This window comes from Arachis hypogaea, chromosome 15, assembly GCF_003086295.3.
Source record: "Arachis hypogaea cultivar Tifrunner chromosome 15, arahy.Tifrunner.gnm2.J5K5, whole genome shotgun sequence".
Classification (NCBI taxonomy): domain Eukaryota; kingdom Viridiplantae; phylum Streptophyta; class Magnoliopsida; order Fabales; family Fabaceae; genus Arachis; species Arachis hypogaea.
In genome coordinates this window covers 141538312-141561599 of record NC_092050.1, presented here as the reverse complement: position 1 = coordinate 141561599, position 23288 = coordinate 141538312, and the positions used below count along the sequence as shown (strand labels likewise).

At 34.6% G+C, this 23288-nt stretch overlaps 1 protein-coding gene and 1 long non-coding RNA gene across 2 annotated transcripts; both read right to left on the bottom strand.

Annotated features, from left to right (window-relative positions):
• Nucleotides 1–1218: 1218 nt before the first annotated feature.
• On the bottom strand, nt 1219–7780 carry LOC112749079 (uncharacterized). Its single transcript, XM_072218236.1, has 4 exons — nt 5965–7780; nt 5874–5881; nt 2147–2769; nt 1219–2052 (listed from the first exon to the last, which is right to left on the bottom strand). The coding sequence occupies exons 1-4, from the start codon at nt 7643–7645 to the stop codon at nt 1248–1250; spliced, it is 3117 nt and encodes a 1038-aa protein (XP_072074337.1). The 5' UTR covers nt 7646–7780; the 3' UTR covers nt 1219–1247.
• A 13530-nt stretch (nt 7781–21310) lies between these two features.
• Nucleotides 21311–22172, bottom strand: LOC140178996 (uncharacterized). The gene is made up of 2 exons (XR_011872376.1): nt 22016–22172; nt 21311–21927 (listed from the first exon to the last, which is right to left on the bottom strand). It is a non-coding gene; the product is annotated as an uncharacterized lncRNA (long non-coding RNA).
• Between the last annotated feature and the right edge of the window lie 1116 nt (nt 22173–23288).

Here is a 23288-nt window from a genome sequence, read left to right as displayed (position 1 = left end):
TGGTGGGTTCAACTAGAAACCAAATAAGCTGACAAAATATTAAATCAAGTCGCAATTATGTATAAAGGAAAATTCATACTAGAGATCTTCAATATTATCTGTGCCTTGCTTCAACTTAACATGCTTGAGTGCACCTAGCAATCAGTAAGCATGGAACAAAGATGATGTCCATGACAAGAATCCAAATACTCAACCACCAATACAAGGTCAATATCAGTTTTATAGAATAAGTTAATCAGCACTTAAGTAGTGAGGCTATATAATAGTTCAACTTTTGATCGCAAAAGAAATTGTATTAGCATTCAAAAATATTCTACAAGAACAAATGCAATTTCAATCTGTACAACATTGTTTCACTTTTAATTCTTTATTCTAACCCCACTCATCACAGTGCAGAGAAGATTTAGAAAATACCAAAGAAATAGGTGTAGAAATAGTTGTATTTGGCACTAGAATCACCAAATCTTTCATGACAGGTGTAGCTGATAACAGACAACAAAACTCCAAACCATGTTTTAATAATAAAAGCTTTTCAACATGATTTTAAACAAGAACAATGTAATAATCCCTATATAGGATTTTTCAATAAGAAATAATGAAATAATTCAATTAAGCATTAACTGAGAATAACATTAGTTCCAAAAATGAACAAGGGTTTTAAGATAACATTAATTACAACTGTACATTAATTATGGAAATGAACATAATGTACATATTTTCAATTGATTTCTAAGAATTAAAGCCGAGTACCATTAATTATGAAAATGAACAAAGGTTTTAAGATAATTCATATTTGAACCAAACTAGCCAAATTCCTTCTTGCACAGCCTTTTTTATTTGAAACATCAAGTGTAATCACAGACTTGGTATACAGGTTTCTTCACCTATGATCAGATTTTAAAAAATAACAAAAATGTTGAAATTGTCAACAAAAAAAGTGGGGTCATGCATTTAGTAGATGTATTTGTTTCAAAGATGGCAGTGAAAATCATACATCTATGTCATAATCTTGCCACTGCATACCTTCTAGAAGAATTCTAAGAAGATTCAGTCAAATAAAACACAGTTGCTCATCAGACCAATCATGAGCTCTTAATTACTATCAAGAAATCGTAAGCATTAAGCCACCAGTTACAACTAGGAATATCCGCCGAAACAGGATGCATGATAGCCTTGGTAACAAAGACTAAAAAATCAGCCAACAACACAAGTTCAAAATTAATTCAATAACAGTGAGATAACCAAAATCAAGGTGATAGTGAGTTCATGGCATTTCCCAAATCCTCCAACCCAATAGATATAAAATTTACCAAGTTCTGTACAAATTTTGACAACAGAAAATTTATTAATTTGAGTTGATTTATTCCTCCTTGGTGTCTTTTCAATAAGCCTCTAGCAATCATTTCATGAAGATGTTTCAGCGCTTGATCATTTTCACCTTTTTCCAACAGAGCACGAATAGTTATTTCGTAAGTTACGGCATCCGGAGAGCAACCATTGTCTTCCATTTCCAACTTTAAGGCCAATGCTTCATCAAGTAGGCTCTCTTTGCAGAGCCCCTTTATCATAACATTGTATATCCTTGTGTTTAGGTGATAGCCTTCAATGGAAAGATCTTGAAAAATCTCTTTTGCATTTTTAAGCCATCCACTTTTGCACAGGCCATCTATAAGTATGGTGTATGTATATATATTCGGATTAATGCCACTCTCTTTCATTTGATTGAATAACATAAGTGCCTTGTCATGTTGTTTGATATTGAACAAAGCATCCATCAAAGAATTGTAAGTGACTATATTAGCGGGTTGACCTCGATCATGCATCTTTTCAAGAAGCTCCAAGGCACGAAGGATTCTCCTTGATTTTCCCAAGCCATCAATTAGAGTATTGTAAGTTACCGTGTCAGGAACCAAGTTCTCACGATGCATCTCTTCGAAGAGATTCAAGGCCTCATCGATCATTTTACTTTTGCAAAAGCCATCAATCATGATATTGTAAGTCCGAACATTAGGAAACACTATTCTCGGCCATTGTGTTGAATGTATATTTTGCCTTATTTACCTGATTAACCAAACAATATCCGTCCATTAAGCTGTTATAAGTAACCACATCTGGTTTCACACCATGTTTTGTCATCACAGCCAACACATTCTTAGCATCTTTGATCTTTCCTTCCTTGCATAGCCCATCGATCAAAATACTATAGGTACGAACATCTGGAGTAATGTTTCTAGGTACCATATCACTTAACAAATCAATGGCTTCCTTATATTGACCCACAAGACACAATCCAAAAATGAGAGAACTGTATGTGATAACATCGGGAGAAATTCCCTTAGCAAGCATTTCAGAATATAAATGAAAAGCCTGACTTACAAGTGTATCCTTGCAGAGGCTATCAATAATTGCGCTGTACATGAGGACATCAGGAGCAATGCCATACCGTGGGATCTTTCTCAACACTTGAATAGCAGCTGACGTGTGTCCGGTCTTACAGAGCCCATTGATCAACGTCCCATAAGTGACTTGATTAAACTGAAATCCATGAGCCAGCACTCTGTCATGGAAGCGTACTGCTTTTTCAACACTACCACAGAGATAGAGACCTTTCAGGATTGTTGTCAATGTTACCGTATCAGGTTGATAATCCATTCTGAAAATCTTGGCCAATACAGAAAAAGCAAGCGTCATACGACCCATGCCGCAACAACAATTAATTACAATGCTCAAAGTAAATAAGTCGGGAGCGATTCCTCTGGCTTGCAATTGCTGAAATAGGGAAATGGCGGTGGGAAAATGGTTGGTCTTGGCAAGAGATCCCAAAATCTTGGTGAATTGGATGATGGACGGAGGGCGACGCATAGAGAGCATGCGAGTGATTTAGTCTAAAATTTTAATATTTAAGTAAAAAGGACAATTTTAAACTTCTAGTTTTTAAACCTTAGGAACAATTTTATATACCAAAAAAAATTGAGGACGAAAAAATTTTTTCGGCCTATACCTTAGAGATAGAAATCTTACTTAACCCTAAATTATATATCTTAAATTGATTTTATTTTATTTTATTTTATTTTCAAGGTTTTTTTACTTAAATTTTGGATATTTTTATTATTTTTAATTTTAAATATTTTTTAGTAGCATTTTCTTTCCCTACATTTTCTAAACCAAATAACAAAAAATTTAATTTTTCATCTATTTTTTCTCTACATTTTTTTTTTCTCATATTTCTCAAAAACAATGTGTTATTAGCATTTGCTATCTTAAAACTAACGAGTCTAATGTTTGCTAGATGAGGAATTTTCTATTCTTTTGCAAATAATCATTAATTCTATTCTATGAAAAATCATTTTATAAATTTTATTTCTTACATTTTTTCTATTTTTTATAATTTAAATTTCGTATCGAAACAAACGGGTAAATTAGAAATACACTCCTTTTTTTTTGAATTGTACTATTTAAAAATCTCACATAACTTTTTGGTTAATGTGCAAAATGTATTGAACTCCTAGCTAAAGTCTTTTGTTTTCATGTTTTACTTTTGACAGTAAAATGTACTATTTTAAGATAGAAATATAGACCTACCTTTTAACGACCTTTTTTATATGAAAATAAAAGTAGTGATATACTCTAATATTGTAATTTTTATTTTTTTTAAATTGTAAAAATATACAAATCGGAGAGTCTAATTTGTAACTTTTGTATTTCAAATTTTTTTAATTTTTTAACACAAATCGAACAGTCCAATTTCTGTACCTCTACAAATCGGACGGTCCGATTTTTATACCTCTAACAGTTGGAACGGTCTGATTTTTATTTCTCTAATTAAATGGTTCCACATCTAAGAATAATACTTCAACAATCCACATTTTAAGAAAAAAAATCACCATTATCACTCCAATATCAAAAACAAAAAGTGACCTCGAGCTTCTCATTTTAGTAACCTTACCTTATTGTTGTCTATAACATGAACCTCTTTAACTACTATAGTACTTGCTCAATTGCTAGTTTTGTTGCTTTGCTATTATAATTGTAGCCTGGGCTTTATCTTGCTCTCCCTGCATTTCTTCTAAACTGTTTTGTAATTTTGCAATCTCTTGTCCTTTAGCTTGTTCAAGGTCAATTAATATATTGAGAATGGTATAATATTCAACCATGGTTATTAATAAATTTTTATGATGTATTTCTCTTAACTAGACTAATTATTATGTGAGTTCTTTGGGGTATTATGATACGATCATACGAAAAAAAAGATAGATTATTTGCCGGATTATCAAAGTAAGAATTTACTGGTTTTATTTACAAAATTCATTGTTGTTTTATGATTTGTTTGTATTTTTCTATTTTCACTAGCATTAGTTTAATTAGCCATCAATATAGCCACTGCATTCTCTTTACTCATAAAACTTTTTGAGTTGTGCATTCTTTTAGCCTCATTGTCCTGTTATCATTTTTAGTCCTTCTTAGCTAGTAGATATCACAGTCTTGTGATTGAAAAACAAGGAAAATTTTCCTCGTGGTCTTATAATACCACCTTGCCACAAGAAATATAAACATTTGCAGGTAACATTCTTATTCTTTTTGTGAGAATTTATTTTGATCAAATCAGGAAAAAGATTTATTATCCTTTTGCTTAAATTCAGAAAACATTCAAGAGTGCACATATTAAAATAACTCAGAATTAAGAACGTGATATTTGAAAAGATGAATGTACAAATAAAGAATGTTCACTATGGTGTTGAAGGGATTATTTTGATTGTTCATGCTTTTATTAAAGGTGGATACTCTAATGAAGATTTTAAATTATCTTCATGTAATGATGCTTCTGTTTAGCTATTGGATAGTGGATTGTAAGATTTGATTTTAGTATGTTATACAATTGTTATCTTTATTTAAAGTATGGCTAAAGAAATAAGTCAAAATTTAATCAAATATTTTCATGAGATATTTTTTATATCTTTATTGGAATAGGTGCCTTTATTAAATGGCAATTCTATACCAAAGTTTGAGTTTTTCAAAATTACAGGGGTATAATTTCATCCAGAGAGCATTATATAACAGCTGAAGAAGAGAAAAGTGTTTAAATAGTTATCAAACTCATTGAGAAAAAGGAAAAACAATTCGTGAAGATGTTAGTACCGAATGCTTAATGCATTTTAACAATTTGTGTTTGAGGGCCAACATCCATGAAAGGAAAAACATTTTTAGCAATACCAATAAACAACAGTTTATTCTGATGACCAAATTATTTGTCTTTATGACCAAACTATTATAAACTCAGTAGTTTAAAATTCTACCTTAGACATGAAAAATATTTTGTGACCAAATTATTCGTCTTTATGCTGATGACCGTAGCGAAAAGATTAATAACTACGTTTCACCCTAAAAAAGCTCAGAAAAATAGTATTAGTAATTGTGTCACTTTCAAAAAATAAAAAAGAATAGTATTTATGATTTTATTAGGTCAATGGCTCAATCGTAACTTACTAATTTCGCCTAATAAGCCATCGAGATGAGTGAAAAAGCATTACAAGAACCAATCAAAGCCGTTGCAGAGACATTACAGAAACACAATACACCTAACAACAACAAATTAAGGCAATGCGTCGACTATGATTATATGTCAATTCCAGCAGCAGCATGTGATGTTTAACACTCTTTCAATCTTTGATATCCACCAATGCATTCACATAAACTCCTCATCATTCCCTCACCTAAATGCACTTAAAATTGTCATTCAGCAACTATCATCATATTTATTAATCAATCTTTAAGTACAAAAATAAATGCCTCTGATGGATAAATTAACAATCTCAGCAATAAAGGGTACAAAGATATAAATGGAACGAAACTAAAAGTGCAAAGCTTGATCTTACACAAACAGCTGCACAACACAAGTTAAAAAGAAAGAGATACAAACAACATTTTATGATGCTAACAAGAAGAATCTCACCTACTTTTATCCTTACAATAGGCCTCTAGATATCATTTCACGAAGAAGTTTCTCCGCGTTATCATTTTCACCTTTTTCAAACAGAGCACGAATGATTATTTCATAAGTCATAGCATTTGGTAAGCAACCATTGTCTTCCATTTTTGACAAGAAAGCCAATGCTTCAGGAAGTAGGCCCTGTTTGCAAAGCCCCTTTATCATAATAGTGTATGTCCTCACGTCTGGACGATAGCCTTTAATGGAAAGATCTTGAAAAATCTCTTTTGCATTTTTAAGTCTTCCACTTTTGCACAGGCCATCTATAAGTATGTTGTATGTATACATATCTGGTTCAATGCCACACTCTTTCATTTGATTGAATAACATAAGTGCCTTGTCATGTTGTTTGATATTGAACAAAGCATCCAGCAAAGAACTGTAAGTGACTATATCAGCAGGTTGACCCCGATCATGCATCTTTTCAAGAAGCTCCAAAGCACAAAGTATTCTCCTTGATTTTCCTAAGCCATCAACTAGAGTATTGTAAGTTACCGTGTTAGGAACCAAGTTCTTGCAACGCATTTCTTCAAAGAGATTCAAGGCTTCATCGACCCTTTTACTTTTGCACAAGCCATTAATCATGATACTGTAACTTTGAACATTGGGTGACACTCTACTTTGGGCCATTGTGTTGAATATATATTTTGCCTTATTTACCTGATTAACCAAACAATATCCATCCATTAAGCTGTTATAAGTAACCACATCTGGTTTCACACCATGTTTTGCCATTACAGCCAATACACTCTTAGCATCTTTGATCTTTCCTTCCTTGCATAGCCCATCGATCAAAATACTATAGGTATGAACATTTGGAGTAATGTTTCTAAGCATCATATCACTTAACAAATCAATGGCTTCCTTATATTGACCCTCAAGACACAATCCAAAAATGAGAGAACTGTATGTGATAACATCGGGAGAAATTCCCTTAGCAAGCATTTCAGAGAATAAATGAAAAGCCTGACTTACAAGTGTATCCTTGCAGAGGCTATCAATAATTGCGCTGTACATGAAGACATTAGGAGCAACGCCATACCATGGGATCTTTCTCAACACTTGAATAGCAGCTGACGTGTGTCCGGTCTTACAGAGCCCATTGATCAAGGTCCCATAAGTGACTTGATTAAAGTGAAATCCATGAGCCAGCACTCTGTCATGAAACCGCACTGCTTTTTCAACACTACCACAGAGAAAGAGGCCTTTAACGAGTGTATTCAATGTTACCGTATCAGGTTGATAATCTATTCTGAAAATCTTGGCCAATACAGAGAAAGCAAGCGTCATACGACCCATGCCGCAACAACAATTAATTACGATGCTCAAAGTAAATAAGTCGGGAGCGATTCCTTTGGCTTGCAATTGCTGAAAAAGGGAAATGGCGGTGGAGAAATGGTTGGTCTTGGCAAGAGATCCCAAAATCTTGGTGAATTGAATGATGGATGGAGGGCGACGCATAGAGAGCATGCGAGTGAAGGAATCAACAGCTTCATCACGTGATTGGGGCTGAGAGTGAGAGTGAGAGTGAGAGTGTAGGGATGAAGTTGAAGGGAAGCAAAGACGGAAAACTGAATAGGAAACACAATAAGGGGAGGGATTTGGGATTTGAAGAGCATACCTTAACATGATTCGTGAGAATGAGAAGAATGACAACATTCTTGCAACCACCAAAAGAGCGAGGGTAGAATCAAGCTTGTTCGAGGTTATTTACTTATTTGTTTAATTGTTTCTACTTTTGTTATCTTATTTAACATAATAAGGTGGCTTCCAACTTTCAAAGGAGATATGAAAGAAGGCTCTGCTGGTTTCCTCCCAGAAAGAAGATATGAAAGAACGAAGCACTAAAAAAGTCAAGACGCGTGAAGAAGTTGACTTGAATCAATCTAGTGACTGCATGGATATCGTTGTGCATGCCGATGTCGAGAATGAACCAAAGGCCACTTACAAGGATTCTCTTCTTAAATCGCCAAGCATGGTTCTTGAAGAGGAAAGCATGAATATGGATGACATTGATGAAGAGTCTTCAGATCCGGAAGATCGTTGGTATAAGGATACCGATAAGGACGATCTTGAAGACAGGCCTTTTGATCCATGCCCCACCATTCCGGTATCGAAGGAAGAGTTCGAGGACTGGTGTAAACCATGGCGGAATGCTCTTATCATAAAAGTCTTAGGCAAGCGTGTGGGATTGGCATTCCTAGAGCAAGGTCTCCAAAGAGATTGGGTAAAGAAAGGTACGATACATGTTATCGATATGGATCGTGACTATTTTCTTGTTCATTTTTCAGATGAGGAAGACTACTCACACGCGCTTTTGGAGGGACCTTGGATGATTGCCGGACACTATCTCATTGTGCAACGCTGGAGACCTTTCTTCTTGAAGTCAGAGCACCATGTTAGGAAGATTGCGGTTTGGGTTCGTATTCCAAATCTGCCAATTGAACTTTATAACCACCGTTTTTTATGGCGAGTAGGATCGGCTATTGGCCATATGCTTAAAATTGATCGTAATACTTCCATTCACTCAAGAGGAAGATTTGTTCGGATATGTGTGAAAATCGATCTTGCTAAGAAACTTGTTCCACGTATATCGGTACTTGGTAGTGAATTGAATATTGAATATGAAGGACTTTACCAAATTTGCTTTTCGTGTGGTCGATATGGGCATAGAATGGACCAGTGTAGTGAAACAGTGGTGGAATCCGCTGAGCACCATGGATCGGAGTGCAACGGGGATCAACAAGGAACCAATAAGAAAAGTGGAGATACTAGTGACCAAATAAGCAAGTCGGTGGAATCCGGAAGGCAACATGAAGATCGGGCAATGTTGGTGCGGAGGCAAATCAGGAAGAAAAAAACACCAATCACGTACGGAAAGGGAGGAACGGTCCATTCAAATGTTAAAGGCGGAATATCTGGCGGTGATGATATTATTGTGGATCATGTGAATCATGAGGAGGGGAGTGGCTCTCGCTATAATATCCTCTATGAAGAGGAACCAGGTGGCACAAACATGCATGACATGCAAGAAGAGATGGATAAGCAAGCTCCTTCATCACAAGATGGGCTCTATGTAGCTAAGGCCCAAAATTCTTTTGGAAAATCCCAACCCATATATAAGAAAGTTCTCAAACAGGGAGCTAGCAAAAATCCACAAGGAATTAGAAAACAAAATCATGTGGCAACTGGGCCTAGGCCCACTGAAAAAGGAAACACACTGAAGTCCAAATCCATGGATCAAGACTCACCTAAATCAAAAGAACCAAAGAAGGGAAACGTTGTTGAATCTCATAAAGAGAAGCTTCCCGAAACGGTGACTCGTGCAGAGAAGAAACAAGAGATGGCAGCCATGGAGATGGTGATGCTAGAACACATGAGGCATCTTCAGGGTGAACAGAGAGAGGCTTTTGAGATATCTAGAAGGAACCCATCATTGCTTGAAGCACATGTGGTAAAAAATAATTTTCTTACTCAAACCCAAAACTCCACCCCTATATTGAAGCCACCTGACCCAGGGACCGGGGTGGCGTCATCTTCAAACATGGCAGTGAGTGCCAGTGCTGATAAGAAATCTATTTTGACTAAAGATGGGAATTCTTCCTTGGGTAATGCTATGCGGGTGCAGGGGATATCTCCCCAGTTGTGAGTTTGGTCCTCTGTGACCCCTCTTTAATTTTTGTTTTTTAATGAATATTATCTGTTGGAATTGTCGGGGAGCAGGGAGTAAGTCGTTCCACTCTCTTATTCGAGATATGTGTAAAGAATACTTTGCTAGTTTCATTATTTTGCTCGAAACTCATGTGAGCGGTGTTAAAGGAAAGATCATCAGGGATAAGATTGGATTGAATGGGTCCTTTATTGTGGAAGCTACTGGTCATTCTGGGGGCATATGGTGTCTTTGGGATGATAGTATTTGGAATGTTTGTGTTTTGGAACATAATAATCAATTAGTTCATCTTAAAGTCTCTTGCAACAACTCTGATTTTTGGTTGCTTTCAGCTTGTTATGGGAGCCCGCAACGGGTTAATAGGAGAGCGTTGTGGAGCAAAATTCGATCCTTAGCCGATAACATTAATTTCCCTTGGTGCCTCTTGGGGGACTTCAATGCCTTACTCCATGATCACGAAAGGCAAGGAGGATCTAATAGAGCGAATTCGGGTGCTTGCAGTGATTTTCAAGAATGTGTGTCTGATTGTGGCCTTATTGACTTAGGCTTCATTGGCTGGCCTTTCACTTGGAAGAGAGGAAATCTCGTGGAAAGATTGGATAGAGGTCTGAGTAATCTTAATTGGCAACTTACCTTTCCTGAGGCGCATGTCAAACACCTTCCTCTTCTCAAGTCGGATCACTCCCCTTTATGTCTCAACCTTGCTGTGAGTCCGGATCTGAATAGAGGGAGAAGGCCTTTCAGGTTTCTTACAGCTTGGCTTTTGCATCCTGATTTCAATAATCTGATTCATCAATCTTGGCGTATGGAGAGTTCTTGGTCAGAAGGCCTGGCAAATTTCAAGAACTCCCTGAAGAACTGGAACTATAATGTTTTTGGTGACATTTGGAAACGAAAAAGCAGAATTCTTCGGAGACTTCAGGGAATCACAAATAGCTTAAGACAGGGCAGCAACTCTTTCCTTGAGGATCTTCAAGTGCAGCTTTGGAAGGAATACGAGGAAGTGTTGACACAAGAAGAAATTCTTTGGTACCAGAAATCAAGATGCAAATGGATCGAGTTTGGTGATAGGAATACCAGGTACTTTCATGGTTCAACTATGGTGAGGAGACGGAAAAACAAAATCCACTCTTTGCAGGACTCTAGAGGTAATCTAGTTACTGATAAAAATGCACTCGAAAGTATGGCTCTCTCTTTCTACTCAGACCTCTACACAGACTCTCTACCTGTTGTTCCCTTTGTTCTTAATAATGCTTTTCCCTGTTTAAGTATGGCTGACTGCAACATAATAGGGGGAAGTATCTCTGTTCAGGAGATAAAAGAGGCCGTTTTTGCTATGGGGAGCTTCAAAGCTCCTGGAAGAGATGGATTACAAGCAGTTTTCTATCAGAATCAGTGGGATAGAGTTGGGACTGATCTTTGCAACCTTATTCAATGCATCTATGCAGAACCTCAGAGAATTCATGAGATTAACGAGACTCTTATCACCCTTATTCCTAAAGTGGAACCTATCACAAGCCTCAAGCAGATGAGACCGATAAGTCTGTGTAACGTCTCATATAAAGTTGTTACTAAAGTCTTAGCGAACCGTATTAGAAACCTTATGGAAAAGTTGGTGAAGCCTACACAATGCAGTTTTGTTCCTGGTAGGCATAGCTCGGATAATATTATTATTGCTCAGGAAGTCATACATTCCATGAGAACTAAGAAAGGACCGAGAGGTTGGATGGCTATTAAAATTGATTTAGAAAAGGCATATGATAGAGTGAAGTGGAGTTTTGTGCAAGAGACTCTTGAAGATATTGGGTTTCCTGATCAGGTTACCAACCTTATCATGGCATGCATTTCTACGGCTAGGATGCGAGTCCTGTGGAACGGGGAGGAGTTGGATGAATTTAAGCCGTCCAGAGGCATCCGTCAAGGAGACCCAATCTCACCGTACATTTTCGTTCTGTGCATTGAGCGTCTCTCATAGCTTATCAGTGCTGCAGTTGACCATGGCTTCTGGAAACCTATCAAACTGAATAGAAATGGTCCTAGTCTTTCTCATTTGTGCTTCGCGGACGATCTTATTCTTTTTGCTGAAGCCAGTCTCCAACAAGTTGACATCATCAAGAGATGTCTCAAGGCGTTCTGTGACAGTTCTGGGCAAAAAGTTAATAATGAGAAGACTCGGGTCTATTTTTCCAAAAATGTGGGTAATCAAGTCAGAACTGAGATCAGTGAAACCCTCCAGTTTGCAAGGACGGATAACCTTGGAAAGTACCTAGGAGTTCCTCTTTTGCATTCCAAAGTATCTAAGCACACTTATGACGATATTATCAACAAGCTTAACTCCAGACTCAACTCTTGGAAAGCCTCTTCCTTGTCGCTAGCTGGGAGAACAACTCTGGTGAAATCTGTCCTTTCTTCTATTCCTCTTTATACTATGCAAACTGCACTATTACCTTTGTCTACTTGTAATGCCATTGACCGTAAATGCAGGAGCTTTCTTTGGGGTGATACAGAACAATCAAAGAAAGTCCATCTCATAGCCTGGCACAGAATCTGCCTTCCCAAAAAAGCGGGTGGACTTGGCATTAGGCATGCAAATTTGATGAACCATGCATTCCTGATGAAAGCTGGATAGGGCCTGGTGGAGAAGAGAAACTCCTTATGGGCTAGAGTGCTTCGTTCTAAGTATAAAGCCGGGAATGATATTATTCCTATCGTGGATAGAAAAACCTAAGAGCTCTAACATTTGGAAAGGAGTTTGTAAGGCATGGCCTGATATCTCGCAGAACCATATTTGGAGGATAGGGGATGGCACTGAGATTAGTTTTTGGAAGCATAATTGGGTCCCTAACTTGGGCAAGCTGGAACAATATGTTACACAGGTAAATAATTCTCCTTTAGATACATCTAGCTCTCTTATGGATTTCCTTGATGTTTCAGGAAACTGGGATGTGAACAAGCTAAATGGTTGGCTTCCAGAGGATGTTGTAAAGAAGATTGTGGCCATCTCCCCGCCTTCCCCTTGGAAATTGCCGGACCAAGTTGCATGGAACCTGTCATCGGATGGTTCTTTCAACCTCAAACTGTCATACCAAGCCCTTTGTACTAATCAGCCTCCTCTCAATGACATATTTGATCTTGTTTGGCGTTGGAGAGGACCCGAACGTATCAAGTATTTCCTGTGGTTAGTTGCTAATAATGCAATCCTAACGAATGCAGAGAGACAACGTCGTCACTTATCAAACTCCCCCCTCTATCCAAGATGTAGCAATCACAGTGAGACTACACTTCATGTACTAAGAGATTGTGCTTTTGCGTCTAGCATCTGGGATGCCCTTTTACCCCCAATGTGGAAACAAGGTTTCTTTAATTCAAGCCTGCATGATTGGATTAAAGCAAACCTCTCCGCACACAGCAACTGGCAATGCATTTTTGGTGTTGCTACCTCCTCAATCTGGTTCTTCCGCAACAAGCTAATGTTCGAAGGTAAAGACAGCCCTGCACCTTCAGTCCTAGCTCAAATTCGAACCCGAAGTGATGAATTCAGCCGGTTCACAAGGAATATGACTCATTTAATCACCTATAGTGCTAAGCATGATCGTCCAATATGCTGGACTCCCCCTAGCGAAGGTGTTGTGAAACTGAATGTTGATGGCTCTCTTTTTGCGCATAGAAATAATGCAGCGTGTGGTGGAATTGTTAGGAACCATCTTGGAGGCTTCGTGAAAGGCTTCTCTTGTAACCTTGGAAGTTGCTCAATTATGCATGCAGAGCTTTGGGGTATAATCCATGGTCTTAAAATTGCCTCTACTCTTACTCAATCTAGTGTTATCGTGGAATCTGATTCGACTGCTGCTCTGAAATTTATCTCTCATGGATGTCCTGCGGGCCACCCGTGCTCTCCCCTTGTTGAAGAAATTAAGCTCCATGCCAATCGAATCCCTCAAGTGTATTGGAGTCATGTTCCCAGGGAAGCAAACTTTGCTGCTGATCATTTAGCAAAGAAAGGACAACACCTCCCTTTTGGATTGCATACTTTTGATTCGGCCCCTGCTGAGATTACACATACTCTTATCACTGATATAGCTGTTGTTCCCCTCTTTAGAGGACTAGTCTAATTGGTTTTCTTTGTTCTGTTTGGGGTCTTTGAACCCCCCTCTATCACCAAAAAAAAAAAATCTTATTTAGGCCACGGATTTTAGTAATTTCAAATTGAACCCTCTGTTTTCATTTTTTGTAATTCTACATTTACCCCTACGATTTTTAGTTTCCAAATTTCCCCTCTCCACCCTTAAACATAATTTGTGATTCTGCTAGGGTTCTTGACGTTTTCGGCGGTCTGTCTTCTTCCGCCGTCGCTGTTTGTGCAATGTGTGTCGCTGTCGTCGCCCTGTTTCTCTTCCTCGCCATCAACTCTGACTTCATTCCTTCTTCCTCCGCCTCTGCCTCTACCTCTGCCACCTACTCCAAGGGCATTAAAGTTCCATTCTTTTCGCTTTTTCTATGAAAACTACATGGAGTTTTGATGAAGTTTTTGTAGTTAGAAATTACGTCTTGTTTTTGAGGATGTGGATAGGTAGTTGATCGATTGATTTCATGGTGGCTATAACTAAATGATGATGATAAGTATATAAATTCATTTTGTGTTTGAGGAACAATAGATTCTTTGTTTGGTACATATTTGTATGTATGTAAGTATAGTAGGCAGATACTGAATTTGATATTGTTCATGTTGGATTGGAATTTATATTCTTCTGCAAATAATCATCAATTCTATTCCATAGGGGACCGTTTTATAATTTTCATTCCCCACATTTGCTTCTACTTTTTGTAATTTAAATTTCGAGTGACAAATGGCATAACATTCTTCTTGGAAACAAAGTTAAAAGTATGTTCCTTTCTTTAAATTATACTATTTAAAAATATAACATAATTTCTTGGGTGAAATTTTTATCTGCAAAATGTATTGGAACTTCAAGCCAAAATAATTCTGTTGTTTTCACCATTTTCCTCTGACAATAAAACATACCCTTTTAAGACAGAAGTTTATACTTACCTCCAGCTCCTCACTTTTATTTGCTAGTAACTCTAGCTTAGTGTTGTCCACAGCAGAATCTATTTAATTACTGTGGTAGTGTGGTGCTTGCTCAATTGTTGGTTTTGTTGTTTCTCTATTACTTATAATTGCAGCATGAGCTCCATCTAGCTGACCTTGCATCTCTTCTAAAGTGTTTTATAATTTTGCAATCTCTTGTCATCTAACTTCTTTAAGGTCAACTAGTATATTGAGAATGACATAATATCAATCATGGTTATTAATGAATTGTTATGATGTAAATTTCTTAGTTAGACTAATTGTTATGTAAGTTCTTCGGTGTATTATGTTGCGAAAGGAAAAGATGGAGCATTTTCCAGATTATCAAAGTAGGAATTCACTACTTTTATTTACAAAATTCAATTCTTGTTTTATGAATTTGTTTGTAACTTCCTATTTTCACTAGCATTAGTATAATTAGCCATCCATTTAGCCACTGCATTCTCTTTACTCAAAACTGATTTATCATCCTTTGTTGAAATTCGCTCAAAAGTGTTGCATATTAAGGTGATTGCTATGGTATTTAAAAGGTAGAGCTTAAATGCTGAAAAAAGTTAAAAATCAATATTTAATTTAAAAAGTATAAAAAATAAATAATTTTTTAAAATTTAGAATTTGATATAAAAGGTAAGTTAGGCAAAAATTAAGTACCAATTTATAGGTACCATAGAATTCATCTTAAGATAAACTTAGAATTAAGAATTTGATGTTTGAAAAGGTGAATGTACAATAAAGAATTTCCTCTCTAGCATTGAAGGATTTTGATTGTTCATGCTTTTATTAACTGGTAAGTCTAGGCTAAAGTTTTAGTTCTTCAAAATTACAGGAGGTGCAGTTTCATCCAGAGAGCATTGTATAACAACTGAAGAAATGGAATTGAGGAAAATGAGGCTGGGGGTTCACCAAAATGTATAATAAGTACCGAATGCTTATCCATTGTAACACTTGTATTTTGCGGGCCAACATACATAAAAGAAAAACATTTTTAGCAGAACCATTAAAGAACACTTTATTCTATTTAGACCATAACTTAAGATTTTATTAATTAAATAGCAGAAAACTCAAGATGATGTGAAATTGATCCTAGTGAATACTCCCAAATAATTTAGAATTAAAAGCCTATATTGATATTGAACAATCATGAGCAAAAATTTCAGTAGAATTTCGTGTTACATATTTATAAAAGCAAACAAACGCGTAGAGACAATGAAACACGAGCTAAACAATGTTCTAACTTTAACTGAGTGGGTGTCAGATATTCTAACACCCCGCATTATCCAAAATCACAAGACTTTCACATGGGAGAAGTCTCACTTATTATAAGTGATATAAATGTGATATGGATTATTTGGACATTACATTGCTATGTGTGATTATATTATTGGTGATATAACTACTTGAGTATAGTTTGGTATTTTATCACTTGGTCTCTTGATTAAGAAGTTAGAAGTTTGAATCCTACTCCTACCTTAGTCATGAAAAGCATCTTGTAACTAGTCATTTGTTCTTAATAGGATGATTTGTAGCAAAAAGATTAGTCATTGTGTTTCACCCTTAGAAAACCGAAAAGGAAATATTCTTAATGTTCTTACTAGGTCCATGACTCTATTCGAATGAGATTTGTGGGTACTTTATTCTAAACATAAGAAAAGGAAGTAGAACACAAATATTGTTGGGCTGACGAGCAATTCTTTAGACATTTTAATTATTTTTTTTTGAAAATAAATTATTTAATTATTTGTAATTTATATGATAATTTAATTCCGCCTCTGTTTACATCCCAAACCCGAAAATATGAGGGGGTTGTTTAGTATGCAACAACCAATGTAAAATAATGTCGCATCCCAATGCATGACGATGCATGGCCACACGACGCAATGACATCTTTGATTCCATATAACTGACTCCATTCAGTAAAAATAGACTTTTACTAAAAAAGAATTTATATAATAATTTATTCTTAAATCAATTCACTTTTTTTTTCCTTTTCTCCCTTTTATGTAGAATTGTAGATTATTTCGGATCATGATTTTTTTTATTTTATTTCATATAATTGATAATTGACAATATCAAATGTAATTTTTATATATAATTTTTAGGAAAAAAAATAGATAGGTCTCTGACTTTTTAAATTTTTAACAAATATATCCATGACAAAATTTAAATACAAAAAGTTCCTGGCTTTAACAAACGGAGGACAATTTAGTCATTCCACCTATTTGCCTTTCATACACCAAACGAAACTGACTGATGTGGCTGAAACGGTGTTCAGGTATCCGTTACGGTGTCATGCTGGAAGGAGAATAAAGTTTGAAGGACAAATAAGTTCTTGATGTCATTTTGCAAATAAAATTCAAAGGACAAATAGGTCCTTGAGAATTTAGTTCATTATGCTTCTATATGTATCATATATTACTATCTAATTGAAATATACCTATATTATGTATCATATATTACTATCTAATTTAATAATCAAATGTGTCACATGACACTCTTATTAAAATTAAGAGAATTTTTTTTTCAAAATTAATAAACTCCTTTCCTAAATTCTCTCATCTACCTCTCTCTATTTTTCTATTTCTCTCTACTATTTTTACTCTATATATAATTATATTTTATATTAGTAATTTGACAAATCAAAATATGTCATCCGATATTTTTTATAATTAAAATATTTTAAATATAAAAGTATACACATTAAATTATTTTAAAAAAATTAATTATTAATAAAAAATTAAACTTTTTCATATAAAAATAATAACTAAAAATCTTAATATTTAATTTTTTATCTACAGATATCTTGGCCTTCTTAAGTCAGAGACTTTTGTCAACTTATGACTTTTTTATAAAAGTAGTTTGATTTTATAAATTTTTTGTGCCATGCATAATTTATACTGTTAGAACAAAGTGAACTATAATTTAAAAAAAAAAATTATTCTCGTAATGTTATTATGGATAAAAATACTAGTTCTAATATAATACACAAATGCACTAATGCTAACTTAATACATGAATGATGCACAAATGAACTAATGCTAACTTGATGCATAAATGAACTGATGTTAACTACTGCCACTGGTATGATGAAAACTGAACGAATGCAATTTAACAAATTCTAATATAATACACAAATGTACTAAAATTGAACTAATGCAATTTAAGAAAAAAAAAGTAGAAACAGAACAAGCCCAATTTCTGCAATTTTAATACAAATAATTTAAATTGTAGAATACAACAAGTTAAGTAGATTTTAAAATACAAGCATAATTTTATAAACTAAATTCTCATAATAGAAGCATAATAGAAGTATAATGAACTAAATTCTCAAGGACCTATGTGTCCTTCGAACTTTATTTGCAAAATAACGTCAACGACTTATTTGTCCTTCGAACTTTATTCCCCTTCCAGCATGGCACCGTAACGGACACCTAGACACCGTTTCAGCCACGTTAGCCAGTTCCGTTTGGTGTATGAGAGGCAAATAGACGGAAGAACTAAATTGTCCTCCGTTTGTTAAAGTCAGGGACATTTTTGTATTTAAATTTTGTCAATGATGTATTTATCAAAAATTTAAAAAGTCAGGCCCTATCTGTCATTTTTCCTAATTTTTAAGCGTCACCAAAATATATAATTCTTTAACTATAAGTCTATAATTGCATTCTCGATGCAATAAGTTGTGATTATTTATTTTTTTTTTTTCACAAAGGAGCAGATCACCAATAAGGCCGTCGAGATATATAATTGAAAAAATATTACAAGGGTTTCAAATCATGGTTTAAATCTACAAAACGAAAGTTAAGTAAAGGGTTTTAAATTGTGGTCTGCAACTGCAATTGCAGCCATATTATCAGAAGCACAATAATAATTGGTTTAGCACTAGCAGCATTGAAAAGCTTCCAAGTTGGAAGCAAAACGGAATAAGGAAGATACCCCAGGTGCAGTTGCAAGATTAAAGCAACTAGAGCTATGAACACCTACTGCCGCTTTAGAGAATCCATTGGTATCACATATGCATGTCCATAATGATTCTCTATCTTCACCATCTGCATAGTAGAGCTAAAGCAAATACGATAAAGGTTGAACACATAAAAAAGCATTGCATGCTTACTAGTTACTACAAACTCTTGAAAGAACATCTACATTTTCACTTGTTTAGGTAAGTCTCAGAAGGTTAATCTACTAACAACAAGAAGAAGCAAAAACTAAGTAGAAAACCTCTGTAAACTAACAAGTATATTGCTGCATGGGAAAATGAAAAGAATGGAAGACAATAACAAGAGTGTAGAGAAACTTAACAAGTGATTCCCTTTGAAATAATGAAATCAAAACAAACTTAGTTAGGAATAACTTAACATCAAAGCACAAATATAATAAAAGAAGGAAATAACAAGATACCCCCCACAAGACACATGTGACAACCACCTTGACACAAAAAGACATCAAATAAGCAATGACAGAAAATATCTAAGTGTGGCTAAACAGAACAAAGAATCACCATCATGTAGAGAAAGAATCAGAAGCATCAATAATATGGAATAGATAGATGATTAGGAAGAAGGTAACAAAACACAAGTTAAAAAGAAAGAGATACAAACAACCTTTTGTGATGTCTAACAAGAACAATCTCACCTACTTTTCTCCTTGCAATAGGCCTCTAGATAACATTTCACGAAGAAGTTTCTCCGCGTTATCATTTTCACCTTTTTCAAACAAAGCACGAATGATTATTTCATAAGTCACAGCATTTGGTAAGCAACCATTATCTTCCATTTTTGACAAGAAAGCCAATGCTTCATGAAGCAGTCCCTCTTTGCAAAGCCCATTGATCATAATGGTGTATGTCCACACATTTGGACGATAGCCTTTAACAGAAGGATCTTGAAAAATCTTTTACATTTTTAAATCTTCCACTTTTGCACAAGCCATCTATAAGTATGTTGTATATACATATATTTGGGCGAATGCCTTGATCTTTAATTGTGTTGAATAAAACAAGTGCTTTGTCAACATGATGGTTTTTGCATAAAGCATCAAGAAAGGAATTGTATGTTATTATATCAGCAGGTTGACCTTTATCATGCATTTCAACAAGAAGCTTTGAAGCACAAGATATTCTCCCTAATTTGCACAAGCCATCAATAAGAATACTAAAAGTTATCGTGTCTCGGTGTCTGGAACCAAGTCCTTGCGACGCATTTTTTCAAAGAGATTCAAGGTGTCATCTACCATTTTACTTTTGCACAAGTCATTAATCATGATATTGTAACTTTGAACATCAAGTGACACTCTACTTTGGGTCATTGTGTTGAATATATATTTTGACACTCTACTTTTGGGATTGAGGTACCGCTCAACGGAAACATGTGAAATTCCCGTGAAGAAGAATTTACTTAAATGCCCTTATATACGTAACAAATACGATAAAAATAATAACATAGAATTTGTACTATAATGACAAAAAAATTAAATAACATGTATATTATACATTATAGGTTATGATGGCTGAAGAAGTCACATTGACAAAAAATAATGATTGGCTTCTGAAATAAAACTTTACCAAACAAAATTTTAAAGTAAAGCATGAGTGTATAATTTGATAAGAACAAAACAAGTACAACGATGCTGGAGCTATCGTACTATTATTGGAGTCCTGAAAGTGTTCGCTATTGTTGAATGATGGTGACAAAAAAAATTATTTGGAGAGCAAAATTATGATTGAATGATGATGATCGAAAATTAGGAATTGGAAGGATATGTGCAGGGAAAATTAGTATTTGGAGGCAAAATTAGCAAAAACTCAGAATTCTGTATTCTTTCACTTTTAACACCCCCATCACAAACACCACATAACAAAACTCCAAGCCAGTAACTTTTTTTAAAATGCTAATAAAAAGAGACTCAGAGACAATGCAATAATGTCTACACAAGAAATAATGAAGTAATTTATCTAAGAATTAACAGAAAAACATTCTCTGAAAAAGTATTTCATAATGTAATATTTTCAGCAGAAGCAATTTCCAAGCAATACAACTGAGTAGCATTAATTAAGAAAATGACCAAAAATCTTGAAATAACTGAACCATATTAACCTTGACTCGATATTGCTTAGGTTGATGAAAAGAGGAGACATGCATTTTAGAACGTGGGTTTATTTTTAAGATGGAACATGGAAGTGAAAACTATATAGCCTAAGAATAAATCCTTAGTACCTATTTAAATTTCCTTTTACAACAATTCCCAGAGGATTCAAACAAATAAACAATAGCTCACAGTTGCTTATGATAAAAAGTCATAGGAATTAGTTTGATATATATGGCACCTACAAAGATACGGAAAAATAAGTTGCACAACAGAATAGCAGGGAACAAACAACAAACAACAAAACAAAATTTTCAATCTTTTTAGTTTTGCTTAGTTTGTAGCATGATAAATACATGATCTCATAGAATAACAGTAAAGAACACTATTGCTATAAAGAGATCTTAAACACTAAATCTGTAAGTTATAACTAGGAATATCAACTAAAGAATCAATAAAGTAGTGGAATTCAAAAGGATGATAGCAATTGCAAAAATCAAAAGTGCAAAATTAATTAATGTTATGGCATTGCCAAAGTCCTCTGACCCAACAAACACAGAATTTACAAAACTATGATACATATTCAGCAACAATGAGATGTAATTTCAATTCGAGTTGATGTATCTTACCTTCTTTTATCAATTCAATAAGCCTCTAGCAACCATTTCCCGAAGAAGTTTCTCCGCCATGTCATTCTCATCTTTTTCAAACAAAGCACGAATAACAGTTTCAAAAGTCACAGCATCGGGTAAGCAACCATTGCCTTCCATTTTTTACAAGAGTGCCAATGCTTCTTCAAACAAGCCCTCTTTGCAGAGCCCATTGATCATAATAGTATATGTCCTCACATTTGCACAATAGCTTTTAACGGAAAGATCTTGAAAAACTATATATGCCGCAACAACAATTAATTAGGATGCTCAAAGTAAATAAGTCGGGAGCGATTCCTGTGGCTTGCAATTGCTGAAAAAGGGAAATGGCGGTGGGGAAATGGTTGGTCTTGGCAAGAGATCCCAAAATCTTGGTGAATTGGATGATGGATGGAGGAGGACGCATAGAGAGCATGCGAGTGAAGGAATCAACAGCTTCATCACGTGATTGGGACTGAGAGGGAAAGTGTAGGGATGAAGTTGAAGGGAAGCACAGACGGAGAACGGAATGGGGAACAGAATTTGGGAATTGAAAAGCATACCTTAATTTGATTGGTGAGGATGAGAACAATAACAACATTCTTGCAATCAAAACTCAAGAGGAGTATGGTAAAATGGAATGCGTTGAGTCCAAGAGTGCTTTCCACCTTACCATGTTGGTTTGAGAGGAAAATAGAAGCAAAGAAAAAGGGCGGAAACGTAATTGAAAGAAAAATGGTTCTTTTTTATTGTTCGGTATGAGGAGAAAAATTAGGAATAAAAACTTGAAAAATGCAAAAAGTTGATGGGATTTAATAATTTTTTTTAATATTAAAAATAAAAAAATAAAAAACTTGTTATGTTTTTTATTTTTAATATTATTCTTTTGTTTTTTTAATATATTTTATATTATAAGAATAAAATTATTTTTTTATAATATTTTTTATTCAAACATATTTTAAAAAAATAAAAATACATTCAATTTATTTATTTATTTATTTTTTCAGCCAAATATATTAGAGAATGAGAGTAATATCAAATTTATTGGAGATTATTCTTTTAAGAGAAAATCTTAAACGGCCCTCGCAACAAGGTTTAATAAAAAAAATTACGTCTCCGACTTTTAATCTTTATTTCTGTGAAGTTGAATAGTCTTTTTGTTAATATTTTTTTATATTAATAAAATAAATATGCGTGACATATTAAACTATTGATTTATCCATTAAAAACTAATTAAGATTGATAGATTTTTTTATTTGGAGTCTCGTTGTATTTTGGGTAATTATTAAGGTCGTTTAGATTTTTTTATATTTTTGTTACCTTTTTTAAATATATTGGCTAATTTTACTGTATAAAATTAAGAAATATTAGTAATTTTTAATTTATTTTTGCTTATAAAAATTAAATTAAAAATATATTCGTGATTAACGTATCACATAAGCATATTCTAAAAAAATATCATTAACATGAGGACTAATTAGTCTTACAATATTAAAAAACAAGGGTCGAAATGGATATTTTTTTTGTTGGGACCTCCTGGTCTTTAGAAGAAATTGTGGGGTGGAGATAGATATTTATTCTTTGTTTACTTGTTTTTACATTTAAAATTTGTCAAAACTAAAAAAATTAAGAAATTGGATTCTCTCAATTTTTTTTACTTGAGGGAATAAAATATGATCTCTCACTATATATTTTATAGATGTGACCAAGAGAAAATATTGAAGGGTTAAAAGATCACATTTTATTCCATCTAGGGGTGTGCATGGGTCGGGTGAAACCGGGTTTGATGCGACCCAGACCCGACCTGAAATATATACCGGGCCTATTTATTATACC

Coding starts and splice junctions, on each gene's coding strand:
- LOC112749079 (XM_072218236.1), bottom strand. CDS start 7,645: ATGTTGTCATTCTTCTCATTCTCACGAATCATGTTAAGGTATGCTCTT. Junction 2,053..2,146: donor ATCAAAGATGCTAAGAATGT/GTTGGCTGTGAT, acceptor CAGGTAAATAAG/GCAAAATATACATTCAACAC.